Raw genomic sequence first — 18,247 nt, 5'->3', positions numbered from 1 at the left:
CACTGATTAGTTGCGTGACTGCGCGCCGCTCGAACATGTCCACATCGACAACGCAACTTCGAGCTCTCAGGATTCCACAGTGCAAAGATCATCGAATCAGATATCGACCAACCAACAAGACGAGAACCAGTACGTGTAGAGTCCGCAGCTACACAAGATCATAACTTCAACAACCATCAGCTGAACTCAGCTGCCTACCTACCCCTTCTGCAATAGGTCTGCTATCTGGGCACGCATATTTTTAGTGCTTTATTTTGTGCCTCAATTATCAGCTTCTCAACTCTGCTGACTGAGCGCTGAGGGCACGGGCAGGAGTGTATGAACTCTCGTGATCTCTTCTACAATCCTACTATTAGGTAGTCTAGTCGTGTGCTGTGGTGGTGCAGTCAGCAACGACCACCACAGCCTGGCAGGTTTTCGCGCAAAGGAATCGTGAAGGAAAAAAAGGAACACACTGCAGTTGCTGGGCTGCGACTGCGAGCTTCTCGTACACACAAAAGTTGGCTCTCTTTTTTTGCTTTATTTATTTTTTGAAAAGTAGTGTTGTGTACCTTGACATCGATTACGCGCGCGCGCGCTCGAGAGCGCACTCCACCGAGTTTGTGCGTTCCGCAAGCTTTGCTGGTAGCTGCTGAGCTGAAGTTGATCGGGCTGTTTTTGGAAGTTGAAATGAGTGTGTTCCTTCCAGGCAACCTCCACCGCAGTGTGCGTAATTGATGCTATTTTGCTTGATTTTTATTAATTCGCCTTCCTTCGTTTGCCCTCCGGTAGTGTGGTTGAAGGTACAGGTTGAACTGTGTAATCCGGAATCATTACTGTACTCTTTGGGTAACGCATTGTAGATCGATTTCAAATGAAACACCAACCTTGCTTACAACTTTTTGGCAACCTTCCTTTTTCCTTGTGTGAAAAAAAACAATACATTTTAACAAGCGATCGGATGATTGGGGTCCCACCTGTATACGTGCAATCAGCATTTTATGAACAGTGTTTTCAATCCTACGAATTTTTCGGATTTTAGGTTTTTTTTGAAAAACGTAGAAGACATTTTTGCTCCCCTTTTAAAAATTGTTTTCTTGTTTTGGCATTGAATTCAGCAATATTTAACGTATTTAATGCAGTAGAATTAAATTTACCTATCTACGGATCGTACTTCATGAAAAGTTACCAACACTGTTTGTGAATTGCAGGATTTTACTTGTTTCTGTTTTTTTTCGTTATTTGTTGTAAATTGAACAGGTTCTCATTGAAAATTAATGTCCGCTATGGTCTGGTTTTGGACCGGTTCACTACTCTATGTGCGTACCTACTTTTTTTTTATAGAAGAAGGCGATTATTGATTTCCGTTACGTTTGACGAGGTTACACGATTCCTTCGGCCAATCTAGAGCGTGATCGGGAGGAGGGGCTCACCACGCACGCACAACAACTTACTTTATTTATTGTTTATTTTTATTTTCGATTCTGGTACCGTTTCTCAATGGCTTGCAAAAAGCGACCGTCATCAGATAGGTGGTTGCGTAGATGTGCGACCAAATGTGCCAAAGCGACAACTGTCCGCCGACGTCAAACGAGGTCCCTGTGAGTAATTTGCGGGTCATAATTCCACGTTACAATGCCCCGAGGGTGGGCTTAGTGGCTTGCTAAATACCGTCGGTGTAAAATTTCATTCGAAGCAGATTATCGCTTGCGCTACGAGAGAGTCAGGGTGACTTGCAGTTGGCCATTCTCAAATTGCGAGAGTAGCGGGTCGGAAAGCTAGGGTGTTAATTATATAATTCAATCGAATTGGGGCGATGCTTTGGACGCATTCTGTCAGCCGGTTATTTACGGTTATCTGTTTGATTCGGGGTGGTTCAAAGGGGATTTGAACGAGCAGGTGTTTGCTAGATTCACATAAATTACATATCGTTGACATTTTCCTGCTGATCGCAGAGCGTTCTCGATGTAAGCTTTCGGAGGAATCCGCTGAAGACGTCAAGCAGCAGTGCGGATCTACAGTTAAGGATCTGTTGAATTGTGCAGTCTTTCATGGAGTAGATGGAGCTGGCAATACAATTAGAAGAGGTTAATTGTAATTTTAGAAGTTAATTGCATTATACTTACTGGCATTCGACGAAGCTGAATTCCTCTAAGGGTACTTTTAACGGAACTGCAAAATGGTTCAAACATTGCTCAAATATGGTAGTCAATTCTGCATTGCATTGCCAAGGCGGAGGTGTGAACACTGTCGAAAAAAAAAGATTTCAATCTGATGCAGTCCGTCGAAACAAAGTTCTTCAAACTATACCCAATATATGTTTAATATCACCCCACAAAACATAAATGTGTATAAGCTCTACTATAGTATTCAAAATTGAACACTGATCAGTTATCATGCCCTTTATTAAAAAAAAACTACAAGGGACAGCCCTATGGGGTTGTACGCAATGGTGACGTAGGACTACGTGGTCTTATATAATAAATCTTATTTGTTAACTGCAACAGGAGCTTGTGTTTTGTGTAGGAATAAGAATTTGAGCGTTCATACTCTTTAGTATGACGCGCATGACATAGATGGTCCACAGTGACTCACGAAGAGCTACTGATTCCGATCAATAGCGGTGCGGCTCTTCCTCCTACTATGAATGCTCATGTGGGCTGCAGCTCGCTGCTTGCAGGCAGCCTTTCGTTGTGTACTGGAGAACACCACCACTAACCACGCGGTGATTGAATAAACACAGTTTGGATGGAATTCAACTTTGAAATCTGTGTTAGGGAAATCGTTTTTCGCAGACAATCGGTGATAATTTTAACCATCATAGCAACAGTTGCTCATTCGTGTAATTTTCAATAGTGACCTTTTGAAAAATGATAAAGTCTTAAATTCAACAGATGCGTAGGAATATTTCTGATAGATCGATGATAAAATTATTGAAATTGGTCCAGGGGCAACTGAGTTATTAACGTTCAAAATCTTTCATAATTTTGTTACATGTTCCATTTTCGGTTTTCACAAAGTGTACCCCCATATAGAAATCACAGACGTAGTCCTACATCAAAAAATGGTGGAGTTTTGTACAAGACACGACCGCATTGTTGACGAAGACTATGTTAAGCTGGAGCTGTGTCAATTCGTCAAAAGACGTTTCACCGAAGGCCGTTTCGCCAAAGAACATTTCGCCAAAGGACATTTCGCCCAATGGGTCATTTCGATAGAACTAGTGATGTTTAAAAGAAGGAATCATTCTTATAAATAAAAAATGTAGATTATTTAGAAAATAATGAAATCAGTACAACTCGAAAAAACTAGTTTAAAAGAAGGAAGCAATCCATAAATCAAAAATATTGATTATTTAAACATTTCTGAAATCAGTACAACTGAAAACTACATTTACATTACATTACATTTGGATAGCTTGCCAGGTTGGAAAAATCGAACCTTCTTAATCTTTTTTCGATACTGATTTCAAAGTTTACTGTGCTTTGAGAAAAGTTCAAAACCGTAGAAAATGGCTTGCTCTTCGGCGAAATGACCCATTCGGCGAAACGTCCCGCTCACATTAAGCTACTTAGCGAACTTTTCGTGCGTTTTTCTTGATGTTGATTTTAGTAGAAGTAGAAGTGACTTTTCTCAAATCAAAGTTTGGCTTCCCAATAAGTATATGCTTAGTACACCAATATTTGAAATTTAGGGTGATTCAGTTATTTAATGTCAAAATCAGAGCAAAAAATATTATACAGGTTCTTAACCTGTTAAATATTTTGATGAAAAGCATCATAGTCCGATGCGAAAATGAGCTAATCGTAACCAAGTGGTACTCGATTATGACGTCTGGGCTAGAGAAAACATTTATTTCATGAAAACAGCGACAAAATTAACACTTTTACACTGAAGTCTTTTTTACACGGTTTTTCGCGATTTACACGGTACGTTTTTAACGATTTCTCGACAACGATACAACCTATCGATTTGATTCCAATCACATTATCCGTTTCAAGCTATAGGTAATCAAATGGCATAATTTAAAAAAAATCACAATTTTTGGGTGTAAACACAGAATTTTTTAAAATATGTGTATATGGACCATAGCATGCTATAATTACAAATGGTATCAAAATCCGATTTTTTAAAAACATTTAAACATGTGAAAAATTAAAATCTCGGCAGGTTTTTTTTACACGGTACATATCCCCCGTGTAATAAAAGACCTGGGGGTTGTTTTAATTTTTTCAAAAATATAATAAAATAATAGAAAATTGAGAAGAATTTTATTTTAGCAGATGTGTAGAGTTATTTTCTATCGATTGGTGTACTTCAATTTTAATTTCATATATGAATGACACCGTTATAAGCGATCAAAACCTTACACCTATTTGTGACGGTCGCAATTTTGGATTTTTGATGTACCCATAAGACGACTTCTTCTTGTTATTCGCATTTTAAGCTTTTTGCTTATCATGCATTAGCATATTGCGTGCTCTCAGCTTAGTGTTCTAGATGCACTTTCACAGTTATTAATTGAGAGCTTTCGAAGCCGGTATAATGACCTACAAGAGTGTGATAACACCAAAATTGTTGCTGTTATTTTGTCACTTCACTGTTCACCTCACATCTCGTGCCACGCAGAATTACCCTAAATATGTTAACATTGAAGCAATATTTGAAATCCTCACCGCAGTGACACTCTCCAGTGACCCTTTTTGTTCAGTGACTATTCAGGTGCTCCCTCTCAAAGCTTATGCTTAAGAGAATGAGAGAGCGGATAATGCCTATAAATAATTCACCTACCTGTCACAGAAACTGCCTCATCACGGTTGCAAAACTTGTTCCGGGCTACTGAAATGGCATCCACCAAAATGCTCCTCACTTCCAGATGATCACCCGTTTTATTATAGTTGAAATGCTGCTCTTTCCTCCGGCAGCAACTATCCACCTCTTGCAACTGTTGACACGTGCTATCATTGAAAGCGATTCCACTTAATGATGTTTGTCAACCAATCAGGGCATTGATTGTGTATCATTAACTTACCTTTCGTAAGACTTGATTGATGACCCACTTGTAAAACACTGAAGCATTTTGGACGTCCACTTGGTTGGATTTCCGAAATGCATTTCCTCCTCTGGCAAAACTGCAAGCACTACTGAAAAAAAAAACGATTACAGACTCTTGTAATTGTTTCCCATCACTGTGGCACTACGACTTTTACCGGAAATGACTAAACTAAAAATCAAAAAAACGTGTGCGCCCTTTTTCGCAGCCATGTTCAGAATCTATACTTAGCAATGCGAAGGCCAAAGCGGGCTCCCACTCTCGTCTGATTTCCGTGTTATTTCAGCAGAACAGTCAAATGATTAAGTCATTACAATCCGAGTGACTTACTTCAACCCAACCGGAATCAAAACATTTCAAATCTAGACTCGCATCTACTCCTCGGAACTCATCGATAAGTGAACTATGTTCCACATGTTCAACCGACGACGGCTCCACGTCAATGACCCCTTCTTCTTCTTCTCCGCATTTCAAGCTTATTGCATATCGCATATTAGCTTATTGCGTGCTCTCAACTTAGTGTTCTAGATGCACTTCCACAGTTATTAATTGGGAGCTTTCGATGCCTGTACCATTTTTGCATTGGTATAATTGTGTGGCAAGTCCAATCATACTTCTATGCCCAGGGAAGTTGAGAAATTTTCCAACCCGAAAAATTCCTAGACCGGACCGGGAATTGAACCCAGCCACCTCCAGCATGGTCTTGCTTTGTAGCTGCGCCTTTACCGACTGAGCTAAGGGAGGCCCCCGTCAATGACCCCGCGCTCCGTCCAATTGGCGCTCAATTCCGCCACTTTATTCATAGTATAAAAAAGAGGCCTGCTCGCAATTTGTCAATTTAGCGCGACAATGGGCATGGCCATTGTTGGTTGATCACAGCGACCGACTCACTACCAGCTTCCGTCGTCTGCGGATCTAGATCGCCGACACAAACACTCCACGCATTCTCACTTTTTGTAGCAATTGCCATCGGTAATTTTCAAACAATATAAATCCAATTGGAGCGAATTCACCAGCTGTTAGTATACAGGTTGAAACTGGAACTTGAAGCGCGCAGTTCAGACCGAGAGTTGTGAAAGTCCGGATCGTTCGGGAGCAGAATGGCATCGGTTCAGTTGGTTGTTCTAGGCGTTCTCGGGTTGCTTCTGGTGTCAGGTACTGGTTTGAGAGGTTCATGATGATCATTGGTCACCCAAGGAAATCTTTCAACAGGCAATGCACGGGCTGAGCTGCACATGGAACCGGCTACGCTGAAATCGGCTTTATTTATGAAGCATGTGATAGAGGAGTGCCGGAACACTACCGGAGACGACGAGGCATTCATGGAGCTGGTCTCGTTCATGCAAAGCGATACTCCCCAATGTTTCATGCAGCATGTAAATATGACCTACATGCATATTTCGTTGGATGATTTGAGCAAAGCCGAGCTAGCCAAACTCCTGGGAGAGTGAGTCCAAGCGTGAATTGATTTGAAATTGTTAACCTAAGAATACGAACTACTTCCCCACGTTAGCATTTGCGGTCAACTGGAGAAGGCGGTGGTCTGCATCGAACCGATTGTGGACAAGATCAAACCGTGCATAAAGGACGAGGATGACATACAGATGCTGACAAAGATTGTGAACACCGTTCCGGAGGCGCTGAAAGTGCTCTGCAACAACAGTGGAGCGATGTTGTCAGGTTGGTTTTTGGGTTTTGCGAAATTTCGACCCTCGGGAATCATTGTGTTGATCTCTGTTTCAAGAACTGCGTGAACCTCTGTATCGATCGTGCGCCGTCGAACTTGCACCGGGCATCGCCGATTGCATAGGTGTCATCAGCAACAGTACGATGAGGATGAACCGGAAGGGCTACACCGTCAATGAGTGCAAGTAAGGGACGGCTTGAATCCGTGTTTCTTTTGTCACATGATTTTGATTTGAATTTTTCAGTGAAATTCACGAAATGAGAGACTGCTTCGACCGGAACATTCGTGAATGTGGGGCGCTGATTTATCTAGAGCTGTTTAACCTGTTCTTCAGGAACCTGATTTCGCTTACGCCGTGCAAGTGATGTGAGAGTTGAGAGCAAGCTTTGTTTACGAATATAATCATAAAATAAAATTGTAGCTGGTCGTTCACTATAAAGAAATATAGAAGGCTTACCTTCATTGTCGTCCCGATCTACTTTACCGGCATAGGATTTACTAAAACTAATGTTTTCAAGAACTTCCAGGTAAATACAGAAAACACGGAAAATGGCAATGAAAATAGAACCCAAAAATATGTAACGTCAAATTAACGAGTCACTTTCCGGGCTTTTTTCCAGCACATTAATTAACCAAAATGAAAGATTGAAGCCTTTGAAACATTGTAGCAGATGCAAGTGTTCCTTCTGGTTTGCTATTTTCTTGACAATTAAAAAAAAAATTGCATACATTTTTTCAGAATCTAGAACGTCGTATTTGAGTACATTTAAAGCATTTTTATAATCGACTATGAAATAATGATTTTAATTATTGTAATTGAATTAGATAAATTATAACAAATAGGGAAAAATTCAAATTGCACTTTCCAGATAGATGTTTTTCAAATTTGTTCATGCAATTTAACACAAAAAAATAAATTGTTTCAAAACATTTTTCGCCGATTAACTTAGTTCTGGTGGTTTTAAGTTTAGGCAGTCAAAACGATATGATTATTCAGCTAAAAACGGCGTATTAAGGTGATACGATACGTCACGCTTTTTTCCTTTTTTTTCTCTCTCCTTTCTATGTGTCAGTGAATTGATTATCATTGATGCTGTAGTGGTGTGAGTGTACTTTATGCACTACCGCAACTGCCGTAAACATAGCTGCTAGAGTTCGTTATTATTAGGTCGAATGTGTAACAGTTGTTAAAAAAAATAAGAAGGGTAAAGAAATAGTTATGTCCATCTTACTGTAAATTTCAACCTTCGTCATTTTTAAAAAGATAAGGATATCTCTTTATCATCCAATATTGAGACTATCACTACATTTATATTCAATTTGCCAATATTATCGACCCACCACCTCCCAAGACACCCCTTCCTATACAGAAAATAATTATGCGCCTAGCCACCAAGTGTCAAGTCATCATAGTAATAATTGATTCAACATCACACTTTGTACACTTTTGTTACATACGACCTGTCCAAAAGTGATTCCAGAGCTCAAACCTCCAGGTACACGGTAAGAAAAGAGGTCCCAAAGTGACTCATTTTCACAAATCTCGGCACTATATTGCAGGAAGCCAAAAGTAGGTAATGTGGGTCGAAGAGTTTTCATTTGATTGTGTTCAATTAGTGTGGAATTGACAATTCGCTTTCACCCAAAAAATAGTTAGTTGTACCCAAAAGTTGGTGAATAATTATACTCAAAGTTTAAATTAGGCAAAAATGAACTGGCTGCCGATATTTTTTCTTATCGTGTATGTTTTTGTTTTTGAATCATCCTTTTGCCGTCTTTTGCATTTCAGCTGATGGCTTCGAGCAGTCCAACCAGAACGACACCTATGTTTTCTATAGAAAATTTCTAGGTTCATTTACTTTCATTTTTTGGCTTGAGGAACAAAATAAGAAATTGTTTTAAACATTTATTAGGGATGGTTTCTAAATTGAACACGGTTTAAGCACCTTAAAAAGCAATAAAAGCATTGTTTTTACACACTTTGTTTCAATTAAATCGACAACACTGGATACGATGATAGATGATTCTTACACACACCTTCGTAATGCGGTGTGTAGAAAAAAGGTAAACAAAATAGTTTCAGTTTGCAAAATTATTCGTGGCTCGCGTTTTTAACGATGCAAATGATATTATTTGAGTAAATGTCGTTTTTAAAAGTGAATTAACTTGAAAGTGCTTGTAGAAGCACGTGTCGTAATTGTTTTTAGTGTGGTTCTGAGAAGTGCAAGCTAGTGAAAACAGTTATTGAAATTTCATGCCCTGAGCAGAACAAAATCGGCAATAGTTTAGTGGAAAAGTATTGAAATATGTATCCAGATCTTATTCATACAATGCAGACCCATTTTTTTAAGGTATGTAATTAGTAATTTACTGTTTTGTAGGAAGATGTCTTTCGTACGCATACCAAAACACGTTTATTTAATGATTGTAGGGACAGCCATTGTTGCATGACGTGCCGTATCACCTTAAGCTTTCCATGTTAGGTAGAAAAGTTAATATCAAAGTACATCTCAGCCTAACTTCAAATCGTTAGAGCAGTTTAAAATTACAATTCCTACCACTCGAACTTTAGCATGGAGCAATATTTTGGGATTTTTTCTTCTAGAGCTTCGAGAAAATAGCGATCAGGTGGTCGTCCCGAGCTTTTCGTTATTCTCTTGGTGATCTTATACCTTGTAGTCCTCCCGAACCATTTCATGGGTTATTTTGCTTTGCTTGGTAGGCCAATAAAACAAATTCATCAGGACGACTATAAATTAAAATCGAAAGTCGTTGTCACGATACACATTTTGAAGTAAAACCTATAAACATTCTGATAAATAACTTCCTGCGATCACAAAGTGGTCCTCTCAATCCTTTGTATGTGAGCTTCTCGGATCACCAAGACCTGGTGATTTTTTTCTGACCCTCCACATTTTCAAATTACTTTTAAAAAATAGCAGATAGCGTAATCACATGCATTTCAGATTAACTGGAGTTTATCAAATACGGATGAAGATCTATATCATAACATTTTTTTAAGAAGTCATTTGAATCCATCTTCTGCTTCCGTGTTAAGTGATCTTATGTCCTGTGATCCATATTAAATTCTTATCTCAATGTCTCAAGTAACGAACCATGTCTGTTTGGAGAGCTGAGCTTTGAATCGTCCCTACACTCTAAGATTTTCTTTTCGTGTTCGGTAAATTTTACCGAAATCAAAACAGCTGAACGTTCGGTAAAACATTGACCTTCATTTTAAAGGCTATTGAATTTGAAAATAGTTTCAAAACATGTTCAACCTTGTTTAAATGATCAAATCATGTCATTGTAGTGAAGATTTAGTTTCAAAGTAGCTGAAAAACAATTGAATTGAATTGCTTAAATTTTACCGAACAGTTCAGCAGTTCAGATTTCGGTAAAAATTACCGAAGTCGGTGATAATTTCTAAGTGTGTATCAACCACATAAAACCTTCAAATATAATAGTCGTCCCGATGCATTTAAGAGTTCTCAAAAGGTTGTTGTTTAGTAACCAAAGGTAAAACGGGACGACCTTTGGATTTGAACCAAATACTTAGACAGTGTGGCATTGATGTCTGCCAAGGACGATCACAGGAAATAGAGAAATCTTAAACTCCTATTGTTCTCATTTGGTAGCCTGAATTCAGGTGGTCGTGCAGAATGGGCTTTTATAACAACATCTTAAGGGGTTATCTTGATTCTCTTCTCGAGCTAAGCATTAGTGGACACATAAATACGTGACGGTTTTCGGAGACATGTCGTATGACAAAGTATGACCTTGATAGCTTGTTTTGCAAGTGTCGAAAGCAAAGACAGTCGATGAATACCTGATCGACATTCCGTATTTTATTAATTGAATTCAAAAAGTGTGGTGGCCAGCGCAGGATAAGGAAGACGAAGCATTTGTGAAGCGTTGTAAGGATTCATCAATGGAACGTCCTGAGCCATTGCAATGGCTCCATCCCCGGGTGTTGTACCAGGCATGCGGTGAGGCCCTCCGGGGCCCTACCGTGCCACAACATACCGTGAGTGTGCAGGATGTGACGCGAAAGATGGTGAACTATGTCTGATCAGGTTGAAGTCAGGGGAAACCCTGATGGAGGACCGCAGCAGTTCTGACGTGCAAATCGATTGTCAGAATTGGGCATAGGGGCAAAAGACCAATCGAACCATCTAGTAGCTGGTTCCCTCCGAAGATTTCCTCAGGATAGCTGAAGCACGCATCGTTTCGAACTCTATTCTTATCTGGTAAAGCGAATGATTAGAGGCCTAAGGTTCGAAATGATCTTAACCTATTCTCAAACTATGAAACTACTCGAGTAGTAGTGATGCGGGAGACAACGGCAAAACTTACTGTGCAAGCATTGCATGAAGCATTATGTAGGTATGGCATTCCGAATTCACTGAAGTCGGATAATAGTCCACACTTCGTAAGCGACGCCTTGGCACAATTCTGTAAGGATTTTGGAATTTGCTGAAATTGACTCCATATTGGCTTCAAGCTAATGGGGAAGTAGGGAGAGCAAACAGAGCCTTGAAGAAACGGTTGCTAATCAGCCAAGAAAATCCAGATTTTAATTGGAAATGGGATCTGAGAATGTATCTCCTTATGTACAATTCGACTCCCCATTCTCCTTATGTACAATTCCCTCCCCTTGGCTAGTTTTTTAACCTGGACGTTGGTGGGCGCGCCTAATCTTATGCTTAATAGTGGAGCGTTAGAGACGGTTGGTTTAGGTCCGGCATCGTTGGCTCATGCCGTGACAGAATAGCGTCATGAGCATGCGATGAGCTTCCCCTCTCTGATGAACCATTGCATAAGAGAACCAAAGTTCTAGCCTGAAGTGATAGTATCACACTTGTTACTCCTTTATTTGAAAGCCGCGTTGTAGTACGCTTACGTATAGGCACTGACGTTGGGTGCGATAATGGCGGGTTTTGCCGCAAATCACTCTTATTTTATTTATTTTTACGCAGATAGATTTATTTGGGTTTGCAAGGGAATTATACTATTGAAATATTTCAGAAAGTGCCCAACAGTGCTCCTTCTACTTGCGTGACAAGCTTTCGTTGTTGTTTTCATTGAGGTATTACTCAGGGAACAATGTTTAACACCATTTTTGTACATGGTATTGCAACTAATCTTATATGTGCTTCATTTTGATTTGGGATAAGTGTTTGAACTATGGCTCGGGATTTCCACTGTGGCGTGCTTCTTTTGTGACATACCCATATGTATTTTTGTGGTGCGACATAGTGTAAACGTGTGAGCGTAGTTGAAGCATATACCCTATGTAATTTAAAAATCAGCTAGGAAACTAACTTCAAAGTGAAGCATTTTAGTCACTTGAAGGTGTCACCTGGGACAAACTAATATATATTAAATATAGGTCAAAGTCAAAAACAACTTGAAACACGTTAAATTTTAGATTACATTCACAAGTGCAGGTACTTAATAAAGCATGGTAGGTAGATTAGAGATTTCAATTATTTATTAAATTAGACTAGAGATATCATAATCATCAAACGAACTTAAATAAGAAAATTTAGACAGCCTAGTAGCATTAAGTGGATTAACAGAAGATTTAGGATGCGGAGGGTCCGCTTAGGGAGGCAACTAGTCTTTAAAGCAACTGGCAACTAGCCTTTTCATGTATTGTCTGTTTATTTTGATTATTGCTTTAAAATATCAATGTGAAAGGATGAATCAGTGGGAGATGGATTTTCGGTTTCTTTACGTTTAGCATCACTATGTGTCATTTCCTCAAAACCCCCAATAACCGGCCCCTTAAATCCCTTCCTTTTCCCATGGCGTTCAAGTGGTCCGCATAGACTATTCAGCCATTACCCGTCCTTTATCCTCGGCTTTGGATTGACTTGCGCTCCCATTGCCCCACCAAACGCTGCAAAATGAAAATGAAAATGTACAATTCGACTCCCCATTCAACCACAGGAGTTGCACCATCGGCTCTGATGTTCGGGAGAGTATTGCGGACTAAGTTGCCATCACTTCCAAGCATTGGGTTGAAGTCAAAAGAGGAAACACGGAAACAGGATCATGAACGGAAGGTAAAACAGGGAGACTAGGCAGACAAGCGTCGCCGTGCAGACCCAAACTACTTGAAAGAGGGTGATGTAGTGGTTGCAAAACTGACGATTGAAGAAAACAAACTAGCCAGTAATTTTGAACCTGACGAATTCGTGATCGTGGACCGGCATGGATCGGATTTTTTGCTGAAATCATCAGAGACTGGGAAAATAATTCATCGTAACGTATCACACCTTAAACCAATAGTGCAAAACGTTGATAACCATCTACTGCCAGAAGCCCAAAAACAGCAGGAAAAGGATTCTAAACCCGGGATCCGCCATGGAAAAGCAGCGACCTAAGCGTGATGTAAAGCGTCCCAGTTATTTGCAGGATTCTAAGCTATCTAGGGTTCTAGACTGTTAACAAAGTGAGGAAGTGTAGAGTCGATGAAACGCGTAAGATCACAGAGTGAAATATACCACAGGGCATTCAGCAATCAGTATATATAATCAGTGCTGAGATTTGTCATTGTCATTGACAGACTTTTGCACGATATTGACAAAATTGTTTTTCACATAGTCAATGATAGAATTGATCCTCAAAAAAATCAAAATCTCATTCATTTTTTCGTCAATGACAAAGATTCACCTGGTAACAGAAAGTGTAATTTCATGCATTCTGAGACACATTATTGTTATCCAAGCGGTTCAGGACGTAGATGCTTATTCACTTTAATGGCTCCATGTAATTGTTTTGCTCAAGCCATTTAATTTCATTTCAAATTTAGCTAATAAACAAATCAGCACATGTTCGTCACTGACAAAAATGGTACTGACAATTGACATGGTTTGCCTTGACGATGACTGTTAGCTCAAACGAGTGACCAAAGCAGAATTTTGCGTATCACCGTGTATTGTCGAAATTTTGCAGCACTGTATATAATACATGCTATATACTTTTATAAAGTTTGCTATTCGGTACACGCACACGTTGGAGTAGAATTCGATGTACCTAGAGAGCTGAGAATAAAGCTTTACTTTTGCGAAGACCATATACCAAAACATACGTGTTTGGCTTCTCTGCGATTCGATATCACATCCAGATATTTTCGTTCTGAAATTGGTTATCAAACTGCTGCTGGAACTGCGATCTCCAGAAGTAGAGCAGAACGGACTTAGATGCTTGAACCACGTCATTATTCAGAAAAAACATCCATATTTACTTAACATCGCAAAACATTCTTTTCTATTACGAAAGATCAAAATTCTGGCAGAAGTATTCAATTGCCATTTATAATTACATCTTAATCCGTGAGATCCCAAGCATCGCGGGCAGTCCCTTATTTAACCTAATTTAGATGTTGGTACCTAGCGATTTTGAAGGTTGTTCCTATCCATATTCTAGCATAACAAATCGCAGTGGATGGTTATATTTTTTGAAACCACACTGCTGATATTATTTGGATTTCCAGTGAGTATGCTATATCGTCATGATACATCGGAACGTCATTATTCAGAAGACCATTTCACTCTGCATTAAGGCTAAAATATAAGAAGACGTTCTGGTATAGTTCAGGGAATCTAAATTTCAGCAGTTGCAATCGAATTTCGAACACATTGTCCTGATCAATACACAATCAAAAAATCAAAAGTGCCCCGGAGATGAACCAGCGTCTGGCTGAAAATCTCCTTAATAAAGACAACCAACCAACCAACCAAAAAATCAAAAGTGGCCATATCGATCCATCCTCCCTGAAAACGCCACTCTGATTCTGTCTCTAGTACGAACAATCCCATGAGATCGTCTCAATCCACATAATGAACTTGGAACGTTTTTTTTAGATTGATCACCAATAATCTTTATCTTGTTGAACTCAATTCTCTAACAAACAAATTTGAAATGATCGCCCGATCCATTTTGCACAACCAGTGGCTCAACTATCACCGAACTCACCCACTAGAATCGTTTACGACAGGACCTCAGAGCTAGAGGACAAAACCAAAATTTCCCATATGTTGATGTAAAATTTGAGATCCCCTGTTGCAAACGTCCACCCAATCAACCACTTATTCATAACGCAATCACCACGTGCGACTTTGTAGATCAAACCACTCACTCCCCTTCTAACCCCTGGGCGGCACAAATCCCATGACATAATCAAAAGAGTGTTGTTACAACCCAAGTCACCAATAGAAGAAAAAAAAATGGACCCTTTCAACTTGTGATGTCTTTGCCTTTTTGCTTTTTGCCGCCACCACCCGTGCGTTCTAAAATCCATTTTCCACAGCCCGACAGCAGTGGAGAAGTGCTGTTCAATGAAACAAAAACAGCAAAAACCTTGTTTCTGCACACACTACCCACCACCAGGAGGAGAAAAAGTTGCAACTCACGGAAATCACGCACATTCTTTTGCACTTTTGCCGCCGACAAACTTGATGTTGGTACCCGCGCGCCGCCGAGAGCACTTCAAGAGAAGTTACGGCGATCCTGCCTCTGCAGAAGGTGCAGCGCAGGTTTCGTTCAGCTCACGATGTAACCACAACAAAAAAAAAAAACAACGCACAAAAGTTCCAACCACTGACTGGTCTTCTAGGTGTCCCAACGCAAACCTTATGGCGCGGTGGTGATGGTGGCGGTCGGTGACTGGGACGACCGGCGACAGAGCAGTTATGTAATAATTCGTACTCCTCTAGAGAGCGTTTACACACTTGTGCGGGTCCCGAGTCAGTACCTACACTCTTATTGCAGTACGGTACAATCAATTGGCGATTCGAATGCAATTGAAGTGTTGAAGTGAAACGGTGCGTATTAGCGGGGGAAAATGATAGATGGTTCATGGAAAACATGGAATTCGTCACAAAATCAAACCGGGTAACTAATTCTGAGCGACATGTTTCAATATTTGACTTGATAAATTGGTCTATTAACCAAATAGATTTATTTTCTAAACTTCCCACAGACAATTGTTTACACCAGCTCCTCGCAAATCGATGAATATCAGGTTGAAAGGTTGCACCCACCTAAGCCTAACTGCCTACCTTTGCGGTACTCAATGCTTGGGCGGAGATTGGCATGAATTAATTGTTCCACAATTGACACAGCGAGCTTGGCGCAATCATCAAAAGCTTTGGCTTTGCGTTGAAAAAAAAAAGATCAAGGGTCAACATTTTTCCCCCGATAAATCGGATGAATTATCCTGATTGGTTCCAATTTTCCCGACAACACCAAAAAAATACCCAGCTGCAGATTTCCCACCCTGAAAATCAAGGAAAATGGAGTTTCAAAAAGAATAGCAAATCACCCGATTGACTACGCCATAAATCAGCCAATTAGAAACTGGATCACAGGATTTTCCCACCGTCAATTCTCGGAAGACACCGAGGAAAGAAGTCGTCCCTTTCTGCCACTGCTTCTAATTGGGAAGAATTGACTGCTGAAAGATTCAACATCAGTCATTCCGGTGACTGGCGTAAGATTTGGGGTACAAATTCGGTGGAAAACGGGGGGGGGGGGGGCGGTGCACAAATTTAGTGGCAAAAGTTTGCAGACATCCTTCTTGGCGCTGTGGTTTTTCGCTTGTTGTGCTTTTCTTTTGCGGAGAAAATCCAGAAGAAGAAAAAAACCGAAAGAGGCGGGCGAAGGGATTTTATGGTTTATTTGATTTAGTTCCCAACTTAATGTAGTATTTTTTTCTTTCTCTTCTATTTCAGGTAAGAGGATTCGTGAGCAAGTGAGTTGGGAAGAGAAAGCGATGGTGGTGTCTAAGATCCATGTAAGTTAGTTCGGTGGATTAATTTTCGGGAATTTTTCTTTTTGCGAGGGGTGGGGGCAGGTTGAAGAACCTTTTTCTTGGTATTTTTTTTATAGAGTGCGAAGTTGAGAATTTAGATTGCAGGGAAGATACATGTAGATAGATGAAATGCGAAAACCAATTGAAAATTTTCATTACCATCGGTATCTCGAATTCTTAAAAAAGAAATTAGGTAACATTGGAAAGCCTGAGGTGATTCAAATTAAGCAGCAGTTAATCAAAAATAAACGATCATCGAATCTAAGTGAGTAATTTTGCAGTGGAATTCGGATATTAGGAGGAATGTTTAATGGCCTCCTTAAGCTCAGTCGGTAAAGGCGCATCTACAAAGCAAAACCATTCTGAAGGTGGCGAGATTCGATTCCCGGTCAGATCTACGAATTTTTCGGGTTGGAAAATTTCTCGACTTCCCTGGGCATATAATATGATTGTACTTGGCACCAGTCAGTGCTGAGATTTGTCATTGTCATTGACAGACTTTCGCGCGATATTGACGAAATTGTGTTTCACTATGTGATTTTCAAAATAACCTTTGTCAAGATCGCATTCATTTTTTCGTTAATGACAAAGATTAACCTAGTAACAGAAAGTGTAATTTCATGCATGTGAGTGTGAGTCACATTATTGTTATCCAAGCAGTTCAGGACCGAGATGCTTGTTCACTTTAACGGCTCCATGCAATTATTTTGCTCAAGTCATTGCAACAATGCAACACTGATTTGAATATTGCGTAACCTAAAAACAGTTGTATATATCTCGAAATCCTGATTATCATCGTGATCCCAACCATCTAGGAAGTTCGAGTCTGCACCAAAGTAGTTCAGAAGACCAAAGGCATTCTGAAGATGGGAATTATTTTGGAATTATGTCATTACGTGGCGGGTGTTCATGTTTAATTGAATCCGAACTTTCTGAAATTATTAAAAAAAAAATCTGAAGTGATTCAGTACTTATGGAAAAGATTTCATGTTTATTAATTGAATCAGTACTTTCCGGAGTAGTGATGAACTTTACTGACGTGATTCAGTATTTGTCAAAGTGATTCCGAACTTTTCTGAAATTATTCAGCACTATTTGAAGTGATTCCAAACTTTTCTTTGATGATTCAGTTCTTTCCTGAATGATTCAGTACTTCCGGAAGTGATAACAAACTCTATTTTTTTGTAATGAGCCAAAGTGATTCCAAAATTTCTTAAGTAATTCAGTACTGTTTCCAGAATTCTATGAAGGGATTCAGTACTTTCTGAAGTGATTCCAAACTTGTATGAAGCGATTCGGTACTTTTAGAAGTGTTTCCGTTTTTTATTAAGAGATTCAGGACTTTATGAAGTGACTCAGTACTTGCACAAGTGATTTCAAACCTTTACGAATTGATTAAGTACTTTGTTACGTTGTTGAGTTGTTACGAAATTATCTGAAGTACCTTACGAAGTGATCGAGTTTTCGAACTTGTTTGAAGTGATTCCACACTGTTCTTAAGTAATTCAATACTATTCGAAGTGGATCAGTACTTGCGGAAGTGATTTCAAACTCTTCAGTAAATTCTGGAGTAATTCCAATCGTTTCCGAAGTGGTTCAGTACTTTGTCAAGTGAACTTTCTAAAAAGATTCAGTACTTGCAGAAGTGCTGAATCGATTCAATACTTTCCGAAGTGATTCAGTACTTGTGGTAGTGATTTCAAAC

The 18,247-nt window shown here is 39.6% G+C and overlaps 3 protein-coding genes across 4 annotated transcripts in view; 2 read left to right on the top strand and 1 right to left on the bottom strand.

Annotated features, from left to right (window-relative positions):
• The window catches only part of LOC135702731 (rho GTPase-activating protein gacU-like), a 352,796-nt gene extending 336,257 nt beyond the window's left edge, over window positions 1-16,539 (top strand). Inside the window, exon 6 of the mRNA XM_065223783.1 lies at window positions 16,463-16,539. Within this exon, the coding sequence (XP_065079855.1) occupies window positions 16,463-16,533 (71 nt within the window). The 3' untranslated portion in view covers window positions 16,534-16,539. The remainder of the gene's footprint in view (window positions 1-16,462) is intronic.
• Window positions 1,004-15,204, bottom strand: LOC135702738 (uncharacterized). Its single transcript, XM_065223792.1, has 5 exons — window positions 15,143-15,204; window positions 5,012-5,123; window positions 4,771-4,937; window positions 2,106-2,226; window positions 1,004-2,045 (listed from the first exon to the last, which is right to left on the bottom strand). Exons 2-5 carry the CDS (start codon window positions 5,092-5,094, stop codon window positions 1,901-1,903), a joined length of 516 nt encoding a protein of 171 aa, XP_065079864.1. The 5' UTR covers window positions 5,095-5,123; window positions 15,143-15,204; the 3' UTR covers window positions 1,004-1,900.
• Window positions 6,065-7,429, top strand: LOC135702734 (uncharacterized). 2 transcript variants are annotated; one of them, XR_010517715.1, is made up of 6 exons: window positions 6,065-6,187; window positions 6,245-6,479; window positions 6,546-6,712; window positions 6,777-6,903; window positions 6,964-7,246; window positions 7,340-7,417. XR_010517715.1 is itself a non-coding variant. In XM_065223787.1 (5 exons), the coding sequence occupies exons 1-5, from the start codon at window positions 6,133-6,135 to the stop codon at window positions 7,082-7,084; spliced, it is 705 nt and encodes a 234-aa protein (XP_065079859.1). In that variant the 5' UTR covers window positions 6,065-6,132; the 3' UTR covers window positions 7,085-7,429. The 2 variants fall into 2 exon arrangements, 1 of the variants encoding a protein (XP_065079859.1); XM_065223787.1 differs by having other exon boundaries at window positions 6,964-7,429.
• Window positions 16,540-18,247: the final 1,708 nt, after the last annotated feature.

Source organism: Ochlerotatus camptorhynchus, unplaced genomic scaffold (genome assembly GCF_037179485.1).
Source record: "Ochlerotatus camptorhynchus isolate MF236.1 unplaced genomic scaffold, CSIRO-AGI_Acam_v1.1 ptg000196l, whole genome shotgun sequence".
In the NCBI taxonomy this organism is placed as follows: Eukaryota; Metazoa; Arthropoda; class Insecta; order Diptera; family Culicidae; genus Ochlerotatus; species Ochlerotatus camptorhynchus.
Note: the sequence above shows the minus strand (reverse complement) of the source record. Positions and strands in the feature narration are given on the sequence as shown.